General features: G+C 48.1%; 1 protein-coding gene across 1 annotated transcript in view; it reads left to right on the forward strand.

Annotated features, from left to right (window-relative positions):
• Positions 1-4,199: 4,199 nt before the first annotated feature.
• The window catches only part of LOC140193350 (uncharacterized), an 81,116-nt gene continuing 65,503 nt past the window's right edge, over positions 4,200-19,812 (forward strand). The window contains 1 exon segment of the mRNA XM_072250676.1: positions 4,200-4,233. Coding sequence (XP_072106777.1) covers positions 4,200-4,233 — 34 coding nt within the window.

Here is a 19,812-nt window from a genome sequence, read left to right on the forward strand (position 1 = left end):
TAACAGTGAAACAAATGCCCAATATGTTGACTCCTTCATTTCTTTTTGCTGACCTCCAGAGTCCCAAGTATGTCTAACAAGGTCTGATTAAACCTCTCCGCCTGGGGACCGGCCTGCGGATGATAAGGCGTGGTCCTCGATTCCTCAACTCCCAGCATGCCCAGTAACTCATAGATGAGCTTACTCTCAAAGTCCCGTCCTTGATCACTGTGTATCCGCCGGGGAAGGCCATAATGCAAGAAATACTCACCCATAACGCTTTTCCCACCGTAGTCGCCCTCTGGTCCTTGGTCGGAAGAGCCTGATTATATCTGGTGTGGTGGTCCGTGATGACTAAGGCATTTGGCGTGTTGCTGGCATCGGGTTCTATAGACAGAAAATCCATACACACCAGGTTCAAGGACCCTGCACTCTGCAAGAGTGAGAAAGGAAGAGCCTTCACTGGCAGTGTTTTCCGGCGTATGCAGCGAATACACGGCTTGCAGTACTCTTAAAACTCCGACTTCATTCGACGCAAGTAACACCTGTCCTTGAGTAACCCATAGGTCTCCATCCTCAAATGTCTAGACTCATCGCGCAGTGACTTCAAGGCAATCTTCCGATACTTCTCAGGCAGGACCAACTGCCAACACCGAGGTCGGTCCGGGGATGACGTTACCCGGTATAAAACTTGTTTCCTCAACTTCAACCGAGGCCACTCCCTCAGTAACGGAGGCACTGAAACGTGTTTCTTCTTCACCGCCCAGGCCATTTCCCCCTTATCTACCGCGTATCAAACGATGCCAATGCCCGGACCATCTCGCTGAGCAGCAGCCACTTCCCCCGGACTCAATTCCAGCAGCTGCTTGGTCTTCAGATCAGTCAGGTCACAGTAAACAGGGGGTAGGGCGTCGTCAGAAGCCCCCAGTGGGTCCACTGCGCGAACCGGCATCTCCTTTTCGTCGGCCTTCACAGTCATAGCGAACTGAAGCATGGCCTTCACCGCAGGGTCAGTAACGCTCTCCCACTCCTGGTCACTCTCCAGTTCCTGATGCACCCGTCGGGACAAAGCGTCGGCATCGACGTTCTGGCTCCCCGGCCGGTAGTTCAGGCTGAAATCATAAGACGACAAGGCCGCCAACCACCGATGGCCTGCAGCATCCAATTCGCGGACGTCAGGATGTAAAGTGACCATGTGACAACAGTCCGTCTTCATCTCAAACTTGGCCTCGTAGAGACAGTCACTCAGCTTATCGACCATGCCCATTTCAACGGTAGGAACTCCAAATTGTGGGCGGTATAGTTCCTCTCGGAGGGCGACAAGCTCCGGATGACAAACGCTACAGGCCTCAACCGGCTACCCTGATCTTGATACAAGACGGTCCCTAATCCCTCTCGGCTGGCATCGGTGTGTAGTACATAAGGTAACCGGGGTTCCACAAAAGCCAGCACCGGCGCCTGGGTCAGCAACTCTTTCAGCAATTTAAAAGCCTCCTTACATTTTGCATCCCACCTCTGTCCGAAAGGTTCCGCTCGGTAGAGATAATCTCCGGTCTGCATTCCCCTTTTTCCTTTTCTGCCCCAAGGGAGGGTAACCAGGCCGAAGCTGGTTCAAGGGGTGACTCACTTTGGCGTAGCCCTTCACGAATCTCCGGCTACGTTGTCATCGTTTCTATCTTAGCCGGGTATTAACTACTCCATCCCGCGAGATTATGTGCCCAACATAGCTAACATACGTCTTGCAGAACTGGCACTTGTCCAGGGAGAGTTTTAACCCTTCCTCATTCAGTCGGCTTAGCACCTTCAGTAGCCTCGCTTTATGCTCTTCCAAGGTGTATCTAAATACTATCAAGTCATCCAAGTACACCAACACATCAAACAAATTCATATCCCCCACCTTCTTCCACATGACCCTCTGGAAAGTGACAGGGGCTCCTGATATGTCCTGGGGTATTCTTTCAAACTGGGAAAATCCCAGAGGGCATATAAATGCCGTCTTCTCTTTATCGGCATTGCTCATCGGGATCTGGTAGTATCCACTCCTCAAATCCAGAACACTGAACCACTTCGCTCCACTGGGACAGGTCAGCGCATCTTCGACGCTCGGGACTGTATACTGGTCGGGGACAGTGCGCCGGTTTAGAGTCCTATTGTCCACACACATGCGTCCATTTCCGTTCTTCTTCCGGGCCATTACTATTGGAGATGCATAAGGGCTTCGTGATTCAGAGATGATCCCTGCTTCCTTCAACTTACGCAGGTGCTGGCGCACATTTTCCACATCGGCAGGGGACAATCGCCGCGACCTCTCTCTGATCGGCGTGTCCTCAGTCACCCGGATGGTGCGGCGAGTGCTCTTGAAACAACCCACATTGAAATCGCCAAGGGAAAAAACATCTTCCAGCTGCAACATCTTCTCCACCAGCCTCTTCTTCCAACCCGGCGGCACCGGCGAGTTCCCAAAGTTAAAAGCCTCAGCAGTCAGCTTCTCTATGTTTTCCAATCGTATCCTTCCAGCAGGCCTCAAGGGGGCGCTCGACATTACAGTTACCGGGAACAAATGTGCCAGCGGCAACCCTCTCTTAAAGGTGATTTCTCTCGTTGTGCTGTTCTGACAATCACAGCAATCCTGTTCGCCTGTACCACCGAGAGCCTCTGCACTTCGGGCCTCACCAGCAACCCAGCCGGAAATCTTTACTCCCCCTCGAGGTCCACTAAAAGGCCTCACCATCAAGCACACAGGGAAATCTGGGGGTTCCCATCACCCTCGCTACTTCCCCGGGCCTTATTGCCTTAGGCTTCGACTGGGTAGACCACACAGTCCCTCGCTTACGTTCAGTATCCGGCCCAGGGTAGCTCCGCACTGCCACAAAAGCAGCTCGAAACATTGGGTGCACAGACCGGGTCTCGAAAAAGTTCTCACCCGCCCTTTCCTGGCAGGCCCCCATGAGCCTCCGTACTACAGGGGTGTTGGTCCCCACAAGAATTGAATCACCCCCCGTCTCAACCAGGTCCGGACAAACCAGCATTAACGTCTCCCGAACTTCGGACAACCCCACATCGGCTACTGAAAACTCCAGTCTCTCTGACAAATACGCGTCATACGCATAATCACCAGCACTGACGCGTCAGTTCTCCAGTGCACTGAATGGGGTCACGGACAAATGCTTTAAACACTGGTTGTAAAACCAACGGTATAGTAACGCGACCTGCGACCCCGTATAGCGGCACGCTGGATCGGGGACCCATTACTCCTTCTGGAATCGGGTCTTTCGCTTTCAGGGTTCCTTGGTACATCGTGTTCCCCCAGAGACACCAGACCGTTCCCTCACTGGGTCTCCTCTAAATTTCCCGACACCTCTCCCTGCTTGAATGCCCGGGGACTCCCCCTCGGAGGGATTCCCTGCTGCCCACATTTCTGCTGGAAGTGACCCTCTTCCCCACAGTTATAGCGCACCCCGTGCCACTCACATTCTCTCCAAAAATGTCCCTCTTTACCGCAGTTATAGCACACGCTAACGGCCACCCCTCTTCTCGCGGACCCCCCACCACTCGCAGCCTTCTGACACAGTGAGAACTCTACACTCAAAAAAAATATATTTAAAAAAAACATAATAAAAGTCTAAGACTTGGAGACGATAAATGCATAAAATTCCAACAGAAACAAGGAACAGTCAAGCTTATTACATCATCCTGTAGTAGTTAAACTCATTCCGATTACTTACACAAGGATAATCAAGTGGAAATCATCATTCACGAAAATCTTGCTTTAAAACATAATCTTTTACTCCTCTTCCAGCATTAATCTGGGTTATATCCTGACCCCGCAAGAGGATATAATGCTGCATTCACAAACTTCAAGACTACTCTCACTGGCGAATACGGAAGTAAAGTCATCATTAAGGACTTGCCCCACCTCGCCGACTCCAGCGCATGTTTTATCTTCTATCCCTGACCCGAACTATCCTCACTCTCTTCATCCTCTTCACAACGTCTTGGGGGTTTTCATAATCCTACTCGCCAAGACCTGGCCTTCTGATGACGGAGAGGGAAGTAGGAGTTAACAGAGAGGGGAAGGGAGGTGATGGTCACGAAGACGGGCTGGCAGGAGGCAGAGAAAGGATGCGGTTTGGGAAGGTGTGGGTTCGACGAGACTGGAATGGAGGGTTTAGCGAGACAGGAAGGGTTGAATTTTTCCGAAGGACTTTAGAATCGTGGAAATGCAAATCCCAGAGAGCCCTCGAGACAGTCAAGGTACGTAAGCCTTTTCTTCGACTCACGTTTCCCACCTTCCCTAATCCCATTCTCTCTCAACCCCCAGTGTCTATCACCCTCTCCAGTCTTTACATCTCTCGTCTTCCTGTTTCCCCCAGATATTTCCGCTCTATCTCGCCTCTAAATCAATCTTTCTCTACGCTCACAAACAAGAGGAAAGCTGCAGATGCTGGAAATCGGAATAACACACACAAAATTCTGCATGAACTCAGCATGCCAGGCAGCACCTATGGAGAAGAGTACAGTGGTTGTTTCGGACCGACATACTTCGGAAGGAGTGGGGGGAAAGCTGAGGAGTAGATTTAAAAGGTGGGGGATGTGAGAGAGAAATACCAGTTGATAGGTGAACCCTGGAGGGGTAGGGATGAAGTAAGAAGCTGGGATGTTGATTGTTGAAAGAAGTTGGAGGCCCTCAGCAATTCTTTACCTTACAACCCCTCCCCACTTTTTGCTTTCCGCAGGGATCGCTCCCAACACGACTCCCTTGTCCATCCGCCCCTTCCTAATCTCCTCTGGCCACTTATCCTTGCAAGCGGATCAAGCACTACACCTGTCCATACATCTCCTCCCTCACTACCATTCAGGGCCTGAAACAGTACCTCCAGGTGAGGCAACATTTCGATTCTGTTGGATTCAGTTACTGTGTCCGTTGCGCCCGGTGTGGCCTCCTGCATATCGGTGACATATAACATAGTCTGGGAGACTGCTTTGTTTAGTATCTACGCTCTCGTCGCCAGATCAAGCGAGATCTCCCAGTGGCCACCCATTTTAATTCGTCGTCCCATTCCCATCCCGATATGTCCATCTATGGCCCCCTCCACTGTTGCGATGAGGCCACACTTAGGCTGAAGGAACAAAACCTTGTATTGCGTTTGGATAGTCTCCAATCTGATCGCATGAACATCAATTTCTCAAACTTCTGGCAATGCCCACGGCCGGCTTTCACCATTCTCCATCCCCTTTCTTTAGGTCAGAGGAAATGTCAGGGGTAAGTTTTTTATATATATATATATACTGAGAGTGGTGAGTGCATGGAATGGGTTGCCGACAACCGTGCTGGAGGCGGAAGCGATGGCGCCTTTTAAGAGACTCCTGGATGGAGCTTGGAAAAAATAGAGGGTTATAGGTAAGCCTAGGTAGTTCTAAAGTAAGGACATGTTCGGCACAGCTTTGTGTACCGAAGGGCCTGTATTGTGCTGTCGGTTTTCTATGTCTCTGTATTTCTATGTTTCTATGTTTCTCCCCTCTCACCTTATCTCTTGCCAGCCCACTGCCTCCCTGTTGTGCTCCTGCTGTCTCTTTCATTCCTCAATGTCCCGGAGTCACTATCACCAATCAACTTCCAGGCTCCTTACTGCAGCCCTCTCCATTCAGGTTTCACCTGTCACCCGGTGTTTCTCTCTCCCCGCCCTCCCCCCTACCTTTTAAATTCACTCCTCAGCACTTTTTACTCCAGTCTTGCCGAAGGGTTTCTGCCCGGAACGTCAACTGTACGTTTTCCCATAGATCTGCCTGGGCTGCTGAGTTTCTCCGGCATTTTGCATGTGTCTCTCTCCCGTTGTCAATCTCTCCACGCCCACTCTCCAACCCTGGTCCCTCGTTGTGCCACCACCCCACCCCCTTCTCGCTATCCTCCCACTCTCTCTTATTCTTACTTTTCCCGAAGTCCCTAACTCCCAGTCGCTCTCTACCAATCCCTCCCGCTGTCTCTCTCAGTCCATTCTCCCACACTCCTTCCACTCTGTCTCTTGCCTTCAGTTTCTCTTTTCCCACTCTGTCACTCTCGACCATTCAAGCCCTGGTCTCTCTCACTCCGAATGTCCTCGTCCCTCTTTCCCTTCTCTCTCTCCCCCAGTCTGTCTCTCCACAGTCTCGCTCTTTCTCTCACTCAGTTTATCTCTCTCTCTCCCTTAGTCTGTCGCCCTCTGCCCTTTATCCTCACCTAAACTCTCGCCCCTGTATCAGTCTCTGCTTTCCACACTTCCCGTCCCTCTCCCACGTTTCTCTCCCCAGTCTCTCTCTCATTCTCTCACCAATATCTCTGTCCCCCAGATTCTCTTTTCTCCAATTTTCGCTCACCCCAGTCTCTCTCTCTCTCTCTCTCTTTCCCTTCTCTCTCTACACTGTCTCTCCCTTCACGGTCACTTCCCCATCCCTGTAGTGCTAAGCATTTCTCCACAACAGGTTTATCTAATGCGAAGCGCATGTGCAAGGCTTACTCCAAATTCGTGAAGACTGCTAATTCTCTTTTTTGTTTCATTCTTATACAAAAGACTGAAATAACAAATGAGTTGCTTTTATTACCGATTTGGTCTTGAATGCCGTCAGATCCTGACCTGCCCTAGCCGAGGGTGTTTTGGAAAACTACAGCGGAGATGGTTTTGCCCTTATCGAAGAGCAGGGAATCGAAAGGCCAGGAGGCAGCTGACGTTATATAAGGGATGCAGCGATGTGCCGGGGAACAATTGGGACATGAGTCAGCTCATGATGGGATTCAGATGACAAAGTTTACTTGCAGTGAGACGACAGAAAGATGTTCAATTTGACAGAGTAGGCAATGACGTAACAGGGGAGTGGGACATGCACTTCGGAGTAATGGATTGAAGGTTTTTTTTTTAACCGGAGGGAAAACTCAGGAAGACGAGATGGACATTGACTTATGAGTTCAACTTCCGGATGCCGGGAAGGTTATTTCGGCTGTAACGAAAGTAAATTCAATGCTGGCTTGTATTTCAAGTGAGATCAAATTTAATTCCACTGATCGTGTGGGGCGTAAGTTCTCTGTATTTAAGAAAAAAAAAGTTGAATAGTTCTTGATGTTCAGAGTGTTAACGGTTTCTGGGAGACGCGAGCAGACTGGGGTTGACAAACAGGTCACCCAGGAAAGAACGGCAGAGGAACTAATGACCCAATTATCCTTCGGTCCAATGGTCTTATCTCATGTCATTCGGCCGAGTTAATTAACAATGATCCCTTTTCTCAAAGTATTGATAAAGTGCCTAACGAGAGCTCCTACCGCGTTGCGTTCATTGAACGTCTTTCCTACCCGGTATAACACACCCTGGAAGAAAGGCGCCTTTCTTACAAGGACATCAATAGACCTTCAGAAATAGACTTTATGCAGATGCTAATTGGACCCTGGACAGTCATTGCTTGTGCGAGTAAACACACCACGATTTTGATGCCAGCTCATTGGACACCGTCAGTTGAAGTTAGGATATTTGTATACGTGGATGTGGCCTTTTCATAGTATGTTGGATGCAATCAGTTAAATCTTTTTGCGGCGCTGTCTCATCTCTCCCAGCACGTACCAGGCCCGATCAGATCACTGAGAATTCCGCCCGTTCACTTTGCGATGGAAAATTGACGGATGTGCATTTACGATAGCCGCAGGATACATTGTCGGGAGGTGCAGCGGTGACGACAGCGGGAGTATGGTGAACAAATAAATCTAAACTTTGGATGAGTTTAATAACTGGTAGGAGGTGGATGTCGTGGGCTGCGGGCGCGGAAGGGTCCGTTCTCGTGCTGTGTCTCTCTCGGCCACTCAGCCAGTTTTATTCTCACGCTGCTACGTTCTCCAGTGACCGGCAGTGTTGCAGTGTCAAGATGGAAAACACTGTGATTGCCAGGGAGACAAACTTAGATATTTTGTTTAATTAGTTCAACAATTGACGTGAGCGGATATTTCGCTGCGCTGATGAACTGCTCTCTGAACTTAGACTGAGTTACCCCAAAAATAAAAGTGTTTGTGCAGCAACTTAATATCATCAGCATGTTTCCTGACTGTTCAAATATGTATTCCGAATAGTTGTAATTACTTGGATCCAATCGGGCAATGGTGAAGTAATGAAATTCGGCAACACTCACCGACCACAGGATGTTGAAGCTTCCGGAGATGGTGAGAAGTAAGATCACAGACCTCCTCCTGCTCTCCATCTCCGGGTCACTGTGGTTCTCCGCCTTGCTCTGACCCCTCAGCCCCTTACGGACGCGACTAGTCACTAAAATGTGTCTAACTGTCAGAGCGTTGAACAGGAGTATAAGCACGAACGGGAGTAATGGCGTTAGGACGGTAGAAAACCACCGATATCCCCCCCCCCCCCCCCCGGGATCCGTATCGTGGCCCGGCTTTCGAATACAGTCCCAGGGTATATTGTTGATCACTTTCGCGGGACGATATATAAAGAAGTTAGACATATTTTTAAAACAGAGAAGGACGCCGGTGGCTGTCAGAACCGCAGCCGCAGTTTTCCCGGTGCAATACTTTGTTTTCCACTTCGAGCAGCATATGGCGACAATCCGATCAAACGTAAAAGTGACGGTGAACCAGACAGACCTTTCTGTTGCTGCCTCTCCCAGGACGGAGATCACACTGCACACGGGGGTGATGTCCAGGAAAGTCCCGGGGAAGTAATAATAACCGACCCACCACAATATCACCGCAAACACGATGGTCAGTAGATCCGCCGCTGCCGTGGCCACCGGGTAGAGAGTGGTGCAGGTGGAGAGGCCGCACTTTCCCCGGGACAGGATCACCATCGCCACTAAATTCACTGGGAAACAAGCAAAGATAATAAATGAATTACTGTCTCTCTGCTCCACGGTCCTCAGGGTAGAGATAAGCTGGAAACTGAGAATAACCAAACTTTTCAGATAGCTCATTTCTGGAGATTTAAAAATAGTAAAGTACAACTCGCAGATGCGTCAAAGGAGTGCATGCTTGTTGAAAGGGTACTGTACTCGGTACTGGGAGAAGAGCAGGATCTGGGAAACAGGCATTGTCAACTGAACGCCGAGGGAGCTTTAGAGCGATTAATATAAAACGGCCACCATCAGGGATTTGATTGATGGGTAAAGCCTCGATACCTCGGCGAATTTCTCAGTGATAGTGATTCCCGCCACCTTTATTCTGGCGTTCCCCTTACACAACGAATCCTGCTACCTCCACCTCTGTCCATTTACAGGTTTCAAACTCGAAAGCGAATTTATTTCCCCTTTCTGCATGTCTTCGTCTCCTTCTCGACTCCCTTTTGCCACCGCCCACGGAAGCTTGGCCTTGCTTCTTTTTAATTTCTGTAAATTTGGCCCAGGTTCCTTCACGCCGTGTCAAGGTTAACCAATCAGGAAGTTTCAATATTCGCTTTTGAAGATTTTGCCTGGCTCTTTGAAACTTACAGTTATTTTGAACGTTCATGGATAAACACAAAATACTCTGCAGATGCTGGGGTCTCCGCCAAAAACGTGTTGTGAGTGTAACTCTCAAGCGATGTCAACCGTTCTCCCCTGGATCTTACCGGTGATTCTTTTCCTACATTCCCTTCCAAATTGCAGCAAGTTCTTAAAACACAATGCAATACCTTTAAATTGGAACTTAAAACGTGTTCCATTATGGATCCGAAATAACAACAATAACCCGTAAAGGTGGCGAGCGCTCTGCATTATCAGCATTTACTTTGAAAGCGGTTTTGCATCGATAAATCAAAACTGCCTGCTATGAATCCACAAAATAAACCCCTAACCTGAAGTTTCTACTCTACATCTGTTTCAACTGTCGGTGTATTTCAGCTAAAGCCACGCGTTAAACTGCAAGGGAACGTCTGAGTGAACACAGGGATGGTCACAATGTCTGCACCGCATTCACTAATACAACCGTGTCGCAAGGCTTTCGATAACTGAACAAGTCTCGAAACCGCGCACAAACAACAGCAAATGTTAGTTCACCTGTGTTCTTACCAGGGACACCAATGACTGCAATGATCATGAAGTATCTCTTTCTCACACGGTAAAATGCTGTGTGATATTCAATCCGTCTTCCAGCTGCCCGCGATCTCGCTGAAGAATCTCTGAGCTGATGAATCTCCGCGGTCGTTAATTTATACTCGCTCCAGCACACCGAATATTCAATACTACACAAGGCTGACGTGTCTTCCAACAGCTGGAGTAAAAATAAACATGATGTCATTCAAGTAAAATCCCAATTGTGATGAGGTCTGGAGAGCTTGACAATAAATCACAAAATCTCAAAGACAAAGAAATGACGATTGGAGAAGTTGTTGCGAAACACACTCAGGCTCACCTCTCGGTTTCATGATTGCTATTGTTAATCTTGTCTATTCCTATGCTGCATGGACTTTGTCATCGCAGACCAATGACATACGGTCAGTAGGGTGCTCCGTTTCACTTTGTGAATTGCCTCGGTTATAGATCTTGTTAAGGACGTGATTACGTTGCCTCGGGAAATAGAACAATTCAGATAGTAACGGAGAATATGTAATTCTCTCCTTGAAGTGGGGGAGGAAGACGTGCTTCTCACAGACGTTTAAACTTTATTTCAAGTATTCAGTGGTGAAAGCATTTCCCGATGTCAGCTGAATCTAATACGAAAAGCATCGGCTAGTTGGAAGTGTAAGTTTGAGCGTCATTAGCATAAGGTGTCGGTGTGAGGAAATGACACAGAAATTAAATTGCAAACCTGCCGATCCAGGCGACTGCACTTCCGGTGTTCACAATTATGTCTCCACTACGTTAGAGAGGAAAACCAAACAACCGAGTTGAGTTTGAGTGTTCATTCCTCATGGTCACGTAGTTGGCCCTCAGCCCCTTGATTTTATCACTTTTTAATTGTTTAACACTGACTTTTTATGTCTCTGACTGTGGCTTTCTCCAGTACTAGCTTTTTTTCAAAATCTGTCATGTGACTCACGCTGGAATAAAATAGTGGGTATAAGATGCCAGAAGTTTATGGCCAAAGCAGGCCGATCTATAGAAAGAAATAAAGAGGATGTTTGAGCTGAAGTGGCAAAAATGGCAGGCGAATCACACGCAGCAACTACTTACCAGAGTCCCCATTGTCTAAAGCGGCCGTGCTATAGCTGTAGAGCAAATGCTTGTCTGTTAACCCACGAGGTTTCCCGTATTCTCCACAAATATTCAAACAATAGGAAAGGAAACACCCCCCCCCCCAAAAAAAATAAGTTCCCCTCTACCACCACTCTGCTCCGTCTAGCGGATTTAGTCCTTACTCTTTATAATTTCTCCTTTGGCTCCCCACACTTCCTCCAAACTAAAGGTGTAGCTATGGGCACCCGTATGGGTCCTAGCTATGCCTGCCTTTTTGTTGGCTTTGTGGAACAATCTATGTTCCGTGACTATTCTGGTATCTGTCCTCTACTTTTCCTTCGCTACATCGACGACTGCATTGGCGCTGCTTCCTGCACGCATGCTGAGCTCGTTGACTTTATTAACTTTGCCTCCAACTTTCATCCTGCCCTCAAGTTTACATGGTCCATTTCCGACACCTCCCTCCCCTTTCTAGATCTTTCTGTCTCTGTCTCTGGAGATAGCTTATCCACGGATGTCTACTATAAGCCTACTGACTCTCACAGCTATCTGGACTATTCCTCTTCTCACCCTGTCTCTTGCAAAAATGCCATCCCCTTCGCGCAATTCCTCCGTCTCCGCCGCATCTGCTCTAGGGTTGAGGCTTTTCATTCCAGGACGAGGGAGATGTCCTCCTTCTTTAAAGAAAGGGGCTTCCCTTCCACCACTATCAACTCTGCTCTCAAACGCATCTCCCCCATTTCACGTACATCTGCTCTCACTCCATCCTCCCGCCACCCCACTAGGAATAGGGTTCCCCTGGTCCTCACCTACCACCCCACCAGCCTCCGGGTCCAACGTATTATTCTCCGTAACTTCCGCCACCTCCAACGGGATCCCACCACTGAGCACATCTTTCCCTCCCCCCCCCCCTGCATTCCGCAGGGATCGCTCCCTACGCAACTCCCTTGTCCATTCGTCCCCCCCATCCCTCACCACTGATCTCCCTACTGGCACTTATCGGTGTAAGCGGAACAAGTGCTACACATGCCCTTACACTTCCTCCCTTACCACCATTCAGGGCTCCAAACAGTCCTTCCAGGTGAGGCAACACTTCACCTGTGAGTCGACTGGGGTGATATACTGCGTCCGGTGCTCCCGATGTGGCCTTTTATATATTGACGAGACCCGACGCAGACTGGGATACCGCTTTGCTGAACACCTATGCTCTGTCCGCCAGAGAAAGCAGGATCTCCCAGTGGCCACACATTTTAATTCCACATCCCATTCCCATTCTGACATGTCTATCCATGGCCTCCTCTACTGTAAAGATGAAGCCACACTCAGGTTGGAGGAACAACACTTTATATTCCGTCTGGGTAGCCTCCAACCTGATGGTATGAACATTGACTTCTCTAACTTCCATTAATGCCCCCCCCCCTTACCATACCCAGCAGGCCCCTAGTTCTAGCTGTTTGGCATAGGCATGACAGAGAGACAGAAAGGTGTTAACATGGGGGACCCCAGATGCTGGGGTGAGCCTTCTCAAGGACATAAACACAAATACCACCATCAACCAATACATTCTCCTTTAGTCCGAGAGAGTCCTGCTACTCAGTTCCTTCAGTAACACGTTTGCAGTCTGTTCGATGTAGTTCGAAGTTTAGTGTGATGTTCCTGCCCTTCTCTCCTATCTAGGCCGGCCATGGTTTGCTTGTGTTGTTTTTCCTGCTCTCGTTTCCGGTGCCCATCCACCCATTCACGCTCCGTTTTTAGCGTCTCCCAACCTTTGGCGTTCCTTCTGCAGTACATACCTCTATCCCAATCTCACATGCAGTTTTCCTCCAACTTGCTAATAATATACTGTTCCTCTTTACATCTGCCTTTCCCTTCCATTCCCATTTCAACAATTTCCACTTCTTTCCACAGTTCTTTTTCCATATCGAATTTACTGCTTGTTCTCATGAGGCAATATCCCAGGTTCCCCCCTTCCCCCCAGTGGCCACATTTTGTTCCCCAATTTCTTATTCAGCTCTGCACTCAGCATTCACAAATCCTTTTCCTTGTCTGGAAAACTCTCACACATACTGTGTAGGGCTGCTCCTGGCCCACTCATGTCAATCGACTGCAATTGACCCATGTTCACTAAGTAATTTACCCAGCACGTCTGCCTCCTGCCCACTTAGTAAAATTTACCCGGTACCGCCTCCTGCCCACTTAGTAAAATTTACCCGGTACCGCCTCCTGTCCACTCAGTAAAATTTACCCGGTACAGCCTCCTGCCCACTCAGTAAAATTTACCCGGTACCGCCTCCTGTCCACTCAGTAAAATTTACCCGGTACCGCCTCCTGCCCACTCAGTAAAATTTACCCGGTACCGCCTCCTGTCCACTCAGTAAAATTTACCCGGTACCGCCTCCTGTCCACTCAGTAAAATTTACCCGGTACCGCTTCCTGTCCACTCAGTAAAATTTACCCGGTACCGCCTCCTGTCCACTCAGTAAAATTTACCCGGTACCGCCTCCTGTCCACTTAGTAAAATTTACCCGGTACTGCCTCCTGCCCACTCAGTAAAATTTACCCGGTACCGCCTCCTGCCCACTCAGTAAAATTTACCCGGTACCGCCTCCTGTCCACTCAGTAAAATTTACCCGGTACCGCCTCCTGTCCACTCAGTAAAATTTACCCGGTACCGCCTCCTGTCCACTCAGTAAAATTTACCCGGTACCGCCTCCTGCCCACTCAGTAAAATTTACCCGGTACCGCCTCCTGTCCACTCAGTAAAATTTACCCGGTACCGCCTCCTGTCCACTCAGTAAAATTTACCCGGTACCGCCTCCTGTCCACTCAGTAAAATTTACCCGGTACCGCCTCCTGTCCACTCAGTAAAATTTACCCGGTACCGCCTCCTGTCCACTTAGTAAAATTTACCCGGTACTGCCTCCTGCCCACTCAGTAAAATTTACCCGGTACCGCCTCCTGCCCACTTAGTAAAATTTACCCGGTACCGCCTCCTGCCCACTCAGTAAAATTTACCCGGTACTGCCTCCTGTCCACTCAGTAAAATTTACCCGGTACTGCCTCCTGTCCACTCAGTAAAATTTACCCGGTACCGCCTCCTGTCCACTCAGTAAAATTTACCCGGTACCGCCTCCTGTCCACTCAGTAAAATTTACCCGGTACTGCCTCCTGCCCACTCAGTAAAATTTACCCGGTACCGCCTCCTGTCCACTCAGTAAAATTTACCCGGTACCGCCTCCTGCCCACTCAGTAAAATTTACCCGGTACTGCCTCCTGTCCACTCAGTAAAATTTACCCGGTACCGCCTCCTGTCCACTCAGTAAAATTTACCCGGTACCGCCTCCTGCCCACTCAGTAAAATTTACCCGGTACCGCCTCCTGCCCACTTAGTAAAATTTACCCGGTACCGCCTCCTGTCCACTTAGTAAAATTTACCCGGTACCGCCTCCTGTCCACTTAGTAAAATTTACCCGGTACCGCCTCCTGTCCACTCAGTAAAATTTACCCGGTACCGCCTCCTGTCCACTCAGTAAAATTTACCCGGTACCGCCTCCTGTCCACTCAGTAAAATTTACCCGGTACCGCCTCCTGCCCACTCAGTAAAATTTACCCGGTACCGCCTCCTGTCCACTTAGTAAAATTTACCCGGTACCGCCTCCTGCCCACTCAGTAAAATTTACCCGGTACCGCCTCCTGTCCACTCAGTAAAATTTACCCGGTACCGCCTCCTGTCCACTCAGTAAAATTTACCCGGTACCGCCTCCTGTCCACTCAGTAAAATTTACCCGGTACCGCCTCCTGTCCACTCAGTAAAATTTACCCGGTACTGCCTCCTGTCCACTCAGTAAAATTTACCCGGTACCGCCTCCTGTCCACTCAGTAAAATTTACCCGGTACTGCCTCCTGTCTACTCAGTAAAATTTACCCGGTACCGCCTCCTGTCCACTTAGTAAAATTTACCCGGTACCGCCTCCTGCCCACTTAGTAAAATTTACCCGGTACCGCCTCCTGTCCACTCAGTAAAATTTACCCGGTACTGCCTCCTGTCCACTCAGTAAAATTTACCCGGTACCGCCTCCTGTCCACTCAGTAAAATTTACCCGGTACCGCCTCCTGCCCACTCAGTAAAATTTACCCGGTACCGCCTCCTGTCCACTCAGTAAAATTTACCCGGTACCGCCTCCTGTCCACTCAGTAAAATTTACCCGGTACCGCCTCCTGTCCACTCAGTAAAATTTACCCGGTACCGCCTCCTGTCCACTCAGTAAAATTTACCCGGTACCGCCTCCTTTCCACTCAGTAAAATTTACCCGGTACCGCCTCCTGTCCACTCAGTAAAATTTACCCGGTACTGCCTCCTGCCCACTCAGTAAAATTTACCCGGTACCGCCTCCTGTCCACTCAGTAAAATTTACCCGGTACCGCCTCCTGTCCACTCAGTAAAATTTACCCGGTACCGCCTCCTGTCCACTCAGTAAAATTTACCCGGTACCGCCTCCTGCCCACTCAGTAAAATTTACCCGGTACCGCCTCCTGTCCACTTAGTAAAATTTACCCGGTACCGCCTCCTGTCCACTCAGTAAAATTTACCCGGTACTGCCTCCTGTCCACTCAGTAAAATTTACCCGGTACCGCCTCCTGTCCACTCAGTAAAATTTACCCGGTACCGCCTCCTGTCCACTCAGTAAAATTTACCCGGTACCGCCTCCTGTCCACTCAGTAAAATTTACCCGGTACCGCCTCCTGTCCACTCAGTAAAATTTACCCGGTACCGCCTCCTGTCCACTCAGTAAAATTTACCCGGTACTGCCTCCTGTCCACTCAGTAAAATTTACCCGGTACCGCCTCCTGTCCACTCAGTAAAATTTACCCGGTACCGCCTCCTGTCCACTCAGTAAAATTTACCCGGTACCGCCTCCTGTCCACTCAGTAAAATTTACCCGGTACCGCCTCCTGTCCACTCAGTAAAATTTACCCGGTACCGCCTCCTGCCCACTCAGTAAAATTTACCCGGTACCGCCTCCTGTCCACTTAGTAAAATTTACCCGGTACTGCCTCCTGTCCACTCAGTAAAATTTACCCGGTACTGCCTCCTGTCCACTCAGTAAAATTTACCCGGTACCGCCTCCTGTCCACTCAGTAAAATTTTGCCTTCCTTATACGAGTCTCCGGACAGATTTTTTCCCAATCCCGTCAAGGTATGAGATCAGCCTTGGGCGGGGGACGGAACCTCCAAAGGAACTAACGGAGAGCGACAAAAGGTAAAATACCTATTGGGCGCCCGGTCGGTCTCTGCAGTCCCCAGAGTGGTCCAGCCACTTACTCAGCCTGTCTGCTTGGCACTCCCTATATTGGGATCCTGTTCGTGACACCAAATGTTAAAGTTGAATCTGAATAAAACTTGGGACACCAGCTTCTTATTGTCTCCACAGTTTATTGCATATTCTCCTGCAGGATGTTTGAGACCCAGTTGTCAAAGGGAAGGCATGTAAGCACTGCCACCATCTGAAAAGTGGACTGACTTAGTCGGGTTACAGCCATATACTTATATATAGTAAGCCGCATACATTACTCTCGCAAGACGTTATTTGAACTGGTACGCCTACCAAGTCTGTTGGTGCAAAACTTAATTACTTAGATAAGAGAGTTTGTTAAATAAAGTTTTTAAACGAGAACTGAGTGTCCTCATAATCTAATCTAAAAAAATCTAATCTAATCTAATCTAACTACAGACGGATGTACTGTTCAGTACTTCCCAGTTATTCCCTTTGCAAAGCCCTGACTTAATTACAGACAGATGTTCATTCCTGTTCTTATCAGTGAGTCCTCCTCCCTTTACTCAAACGAGGGTACAATGTATAATGTTATCAACTAATGAGAGTACAATGTATAATGTTATCAGCTCTCAGTCTGTCTCTCTGCAAGCTGCAGAGAACTAGTAATGAGCCTGTCTTAGCTAACCGCTGAATACAGAGTTTACTTCAGTTAAAAAAATTCCTATTCAGTCCCAATTATTCTTTCAACCAGAGGTTACATAGGTTCAAAATGATTTTTTTATATATCCTCAATTCCTCAGAAGGATTCAGGGGAAATATTTATGTACAATATAGAAACTGGTGTTACCTGTGTGTATTGTGGTGATGCAAACGTTTCTGCAGAATTTACAAGTGGGATGAAGTGGAGAGATATTTGGAAATCTGGCTTTTTAAAGCATAATTTAGCAAGCAAACCACATGGACAATGTGCAAAATCTCTGATAAGAAATTCCTTCATCACCAGTAACAGGCCTGCTAACATAGGTTGTGTGAGAGAGCAGGTGAACTTGATCGAACCCAGAGGATATCAAAGTTCTTATCGACAGTGAATTGCGAGCTGTTAAAATGAATACCTCTCTATATAAAATTCACTGTGCACGTGTTGTCACTGGGTAAAAAAATGCACAGTACAAGATTTATGTGCACACTGGTCATTACAAATTAGAGAGGACATTGGTGGGAAGGTGGGGCGACCTTCAGTCTCCCTGATGCCCTCACCAACAAGATGTGCATCCAGCTGCAGCTTGTAACCCTGCACTTTAAGGAGTTGGAACTTGAAATGGATGAATTCCAGATCATCTGACAGTCAGAGGGGGTTATAGATATGACATGAAGAGAGGTGAGTTACACACAGGAAACTGGGTGAGAGTCAGGAAGGGGAATGAGTTTAAATAGCCATCGCAGAGTACTCTTGTTGCTATCCCGCACAACAGCAGGTGGACCACTTTAGAAACTGTTGGGGGGATTATCTGGCAGAGGAAAGTCAGAGGCATGATAGGGGATTCGTTAGTTAGGGGAACAGAACAAGAGGGGACTAATATCCCAGTGGTAAGGCTTGCTAGTGCTCGCGTGGGGGGAGGGGGTGATGTGGTTAAAATAAGTTGTAGGAGGAATGGGAGCCAGAATGACAGAACAGATAGTGGAGAGGGTGAATTGAATTGAATTGACTTTATTCCATACATCCTTCATATACATGAGGTGCAGAAATCTTAACGTTACGTCTCCCTCTAAATGTGCAATGTGTAATTTATAATAACATAATAAATAGTTTGTACATAGGACAGTCAATTGTATCAGCATGAATTAATCAGTCTGATGGCCTGGCGGAAGATGATGTCCCGGAGCCTGTTGGTCCTTTTGCTGTGGTACCGTTTCCTGGATGGTAGCAGCAGGAACAGTTTTTGGTTGTGGTGAATTGTGTCCCCAATATCCTTTGGGGCCTTTTTACATACTTGTCTCTGTAAATGTCCTGAATAGTGGAAAGTTCACATCTACAGATGTGCTGGGCTGTCCGCACCGCTCTCTGCAGGTTCCTCCAATTAAGGGAAATACAGTTCCCATATCAGGCAGTGATGCAACCAGTCAGGATGTTCTCAATTGTGTCCCTGCAGGAAGTTCAGGATTTGGGGCCCCATCCCAAACTTCTTCAACCGTCTGAGGGGAAAGAGGTGCTTTTTTCACAACACAGCCGGTATGTACAGACAATGTGAGATCCTCGGTGATGTTTATGCCAAGGAACTTAAAGCTGTTCACCCTCTCAACTCCAAATCCCTTGATGTCAATAGGGGTTAGCCTGTCTCCATTTCTCCTGTTGTCCACAATCAGCTCCTTTGTTCTTGTGACAATGAGGGAGAGTTTGTTTTCTTGACACCAGTCAGATGCTGTTCAGACCTCAGATAGAGTCAGCATTCAAACGGTTGGGCATGGTGCGGTGAATGTGTTGAGATTCTAAATTGGAGAAAGGTCAATTTTGATGGTATCAAAGGATCCGACAAGTGTGGTTTGGGACAGGCTGTTTTTTGGCAAAAGAGTACTTGGTATTTGGGAGGACTTCAGAAGTGAAAGTTTGAGGGTGTAGAGTTTGTATGGGCCTGCCAAATTAAAAATTGAAAGGTAACTGGCGCAGGGAACCTTGGTTTTCAAGAGATATTGATGCCCTGGATATTTTGTTCCTCTAAATGCCTCAGACTGTTAGTCAATGCTGAAAAACATTTAAGCTGTCTAATGCAACTACCTGCACCGGGACCATTGCCCTCCATACCCCTACCATCCAGGCTCCCATCCAAACATATCTTAAATGGTGAAACCAAACTCATATTCACCACTTGCGCTGGCATCTCATTCCACACTCTCACGACCATTTCAGTAAAGAGCTTTTCCAAACGTTCTCCTTAAATTTTCACCTTCCTCACTTACGAATGAACTTTGTTGTCATCTCACCCAACCTCAGTGGAAAGAGCTGCTTGCATTAACCCTATCTATACCCTCATAATTTTGTATACTGCGAACAAATCTTCAATGTATAATTTCCTTGTTTATGTTTAGAGCCTTTTTTAGGCGTATAAGATGATGAGGGGCATTGTTCGTGTGGATAGCCAGAGGTTTTATTCCCAGGGCTGAAATTGCTAATACGAGGGGCAGAGTTTTAAGGTGCTTGGAAATAGATACCGAGGGGATGTCAGGGGTAAGTTTTTTTACACAGAGAGTGGTGGGTGCGTTGACTGCACTGCCAGCTAATTTGCATTTGATTGTTTCAGTTACTGTGGGGCCAGGCACCCATGCAGCCAGCAGGAACATGGAATAATACCAATGGAGAGAGTCAAGCTGAGCCAGGACATAGGTTGGAGATGGCTGAAATGCCCCATTCTTATACAGACAGGAAGAGCATCAGAGAATTTGA

Source organism: Mobula birostris, unplaced genomic scaffold (assembly GCF_030028105.1).
Source record: "Mobula birostris isolate sMobBir1 unplaced genomic scaffold, sMobBir1.hap1 scaffold_522, whole genome shotgun sequence".
In the NCBI taxonomy this organism is placed as follows: domain Eukaryota; kingdom Metazoa; phylum Chordata; class Chondrichthyes; order Myliobatiformes; family Myliobatidae; genus Mobula; species Mobula birostris.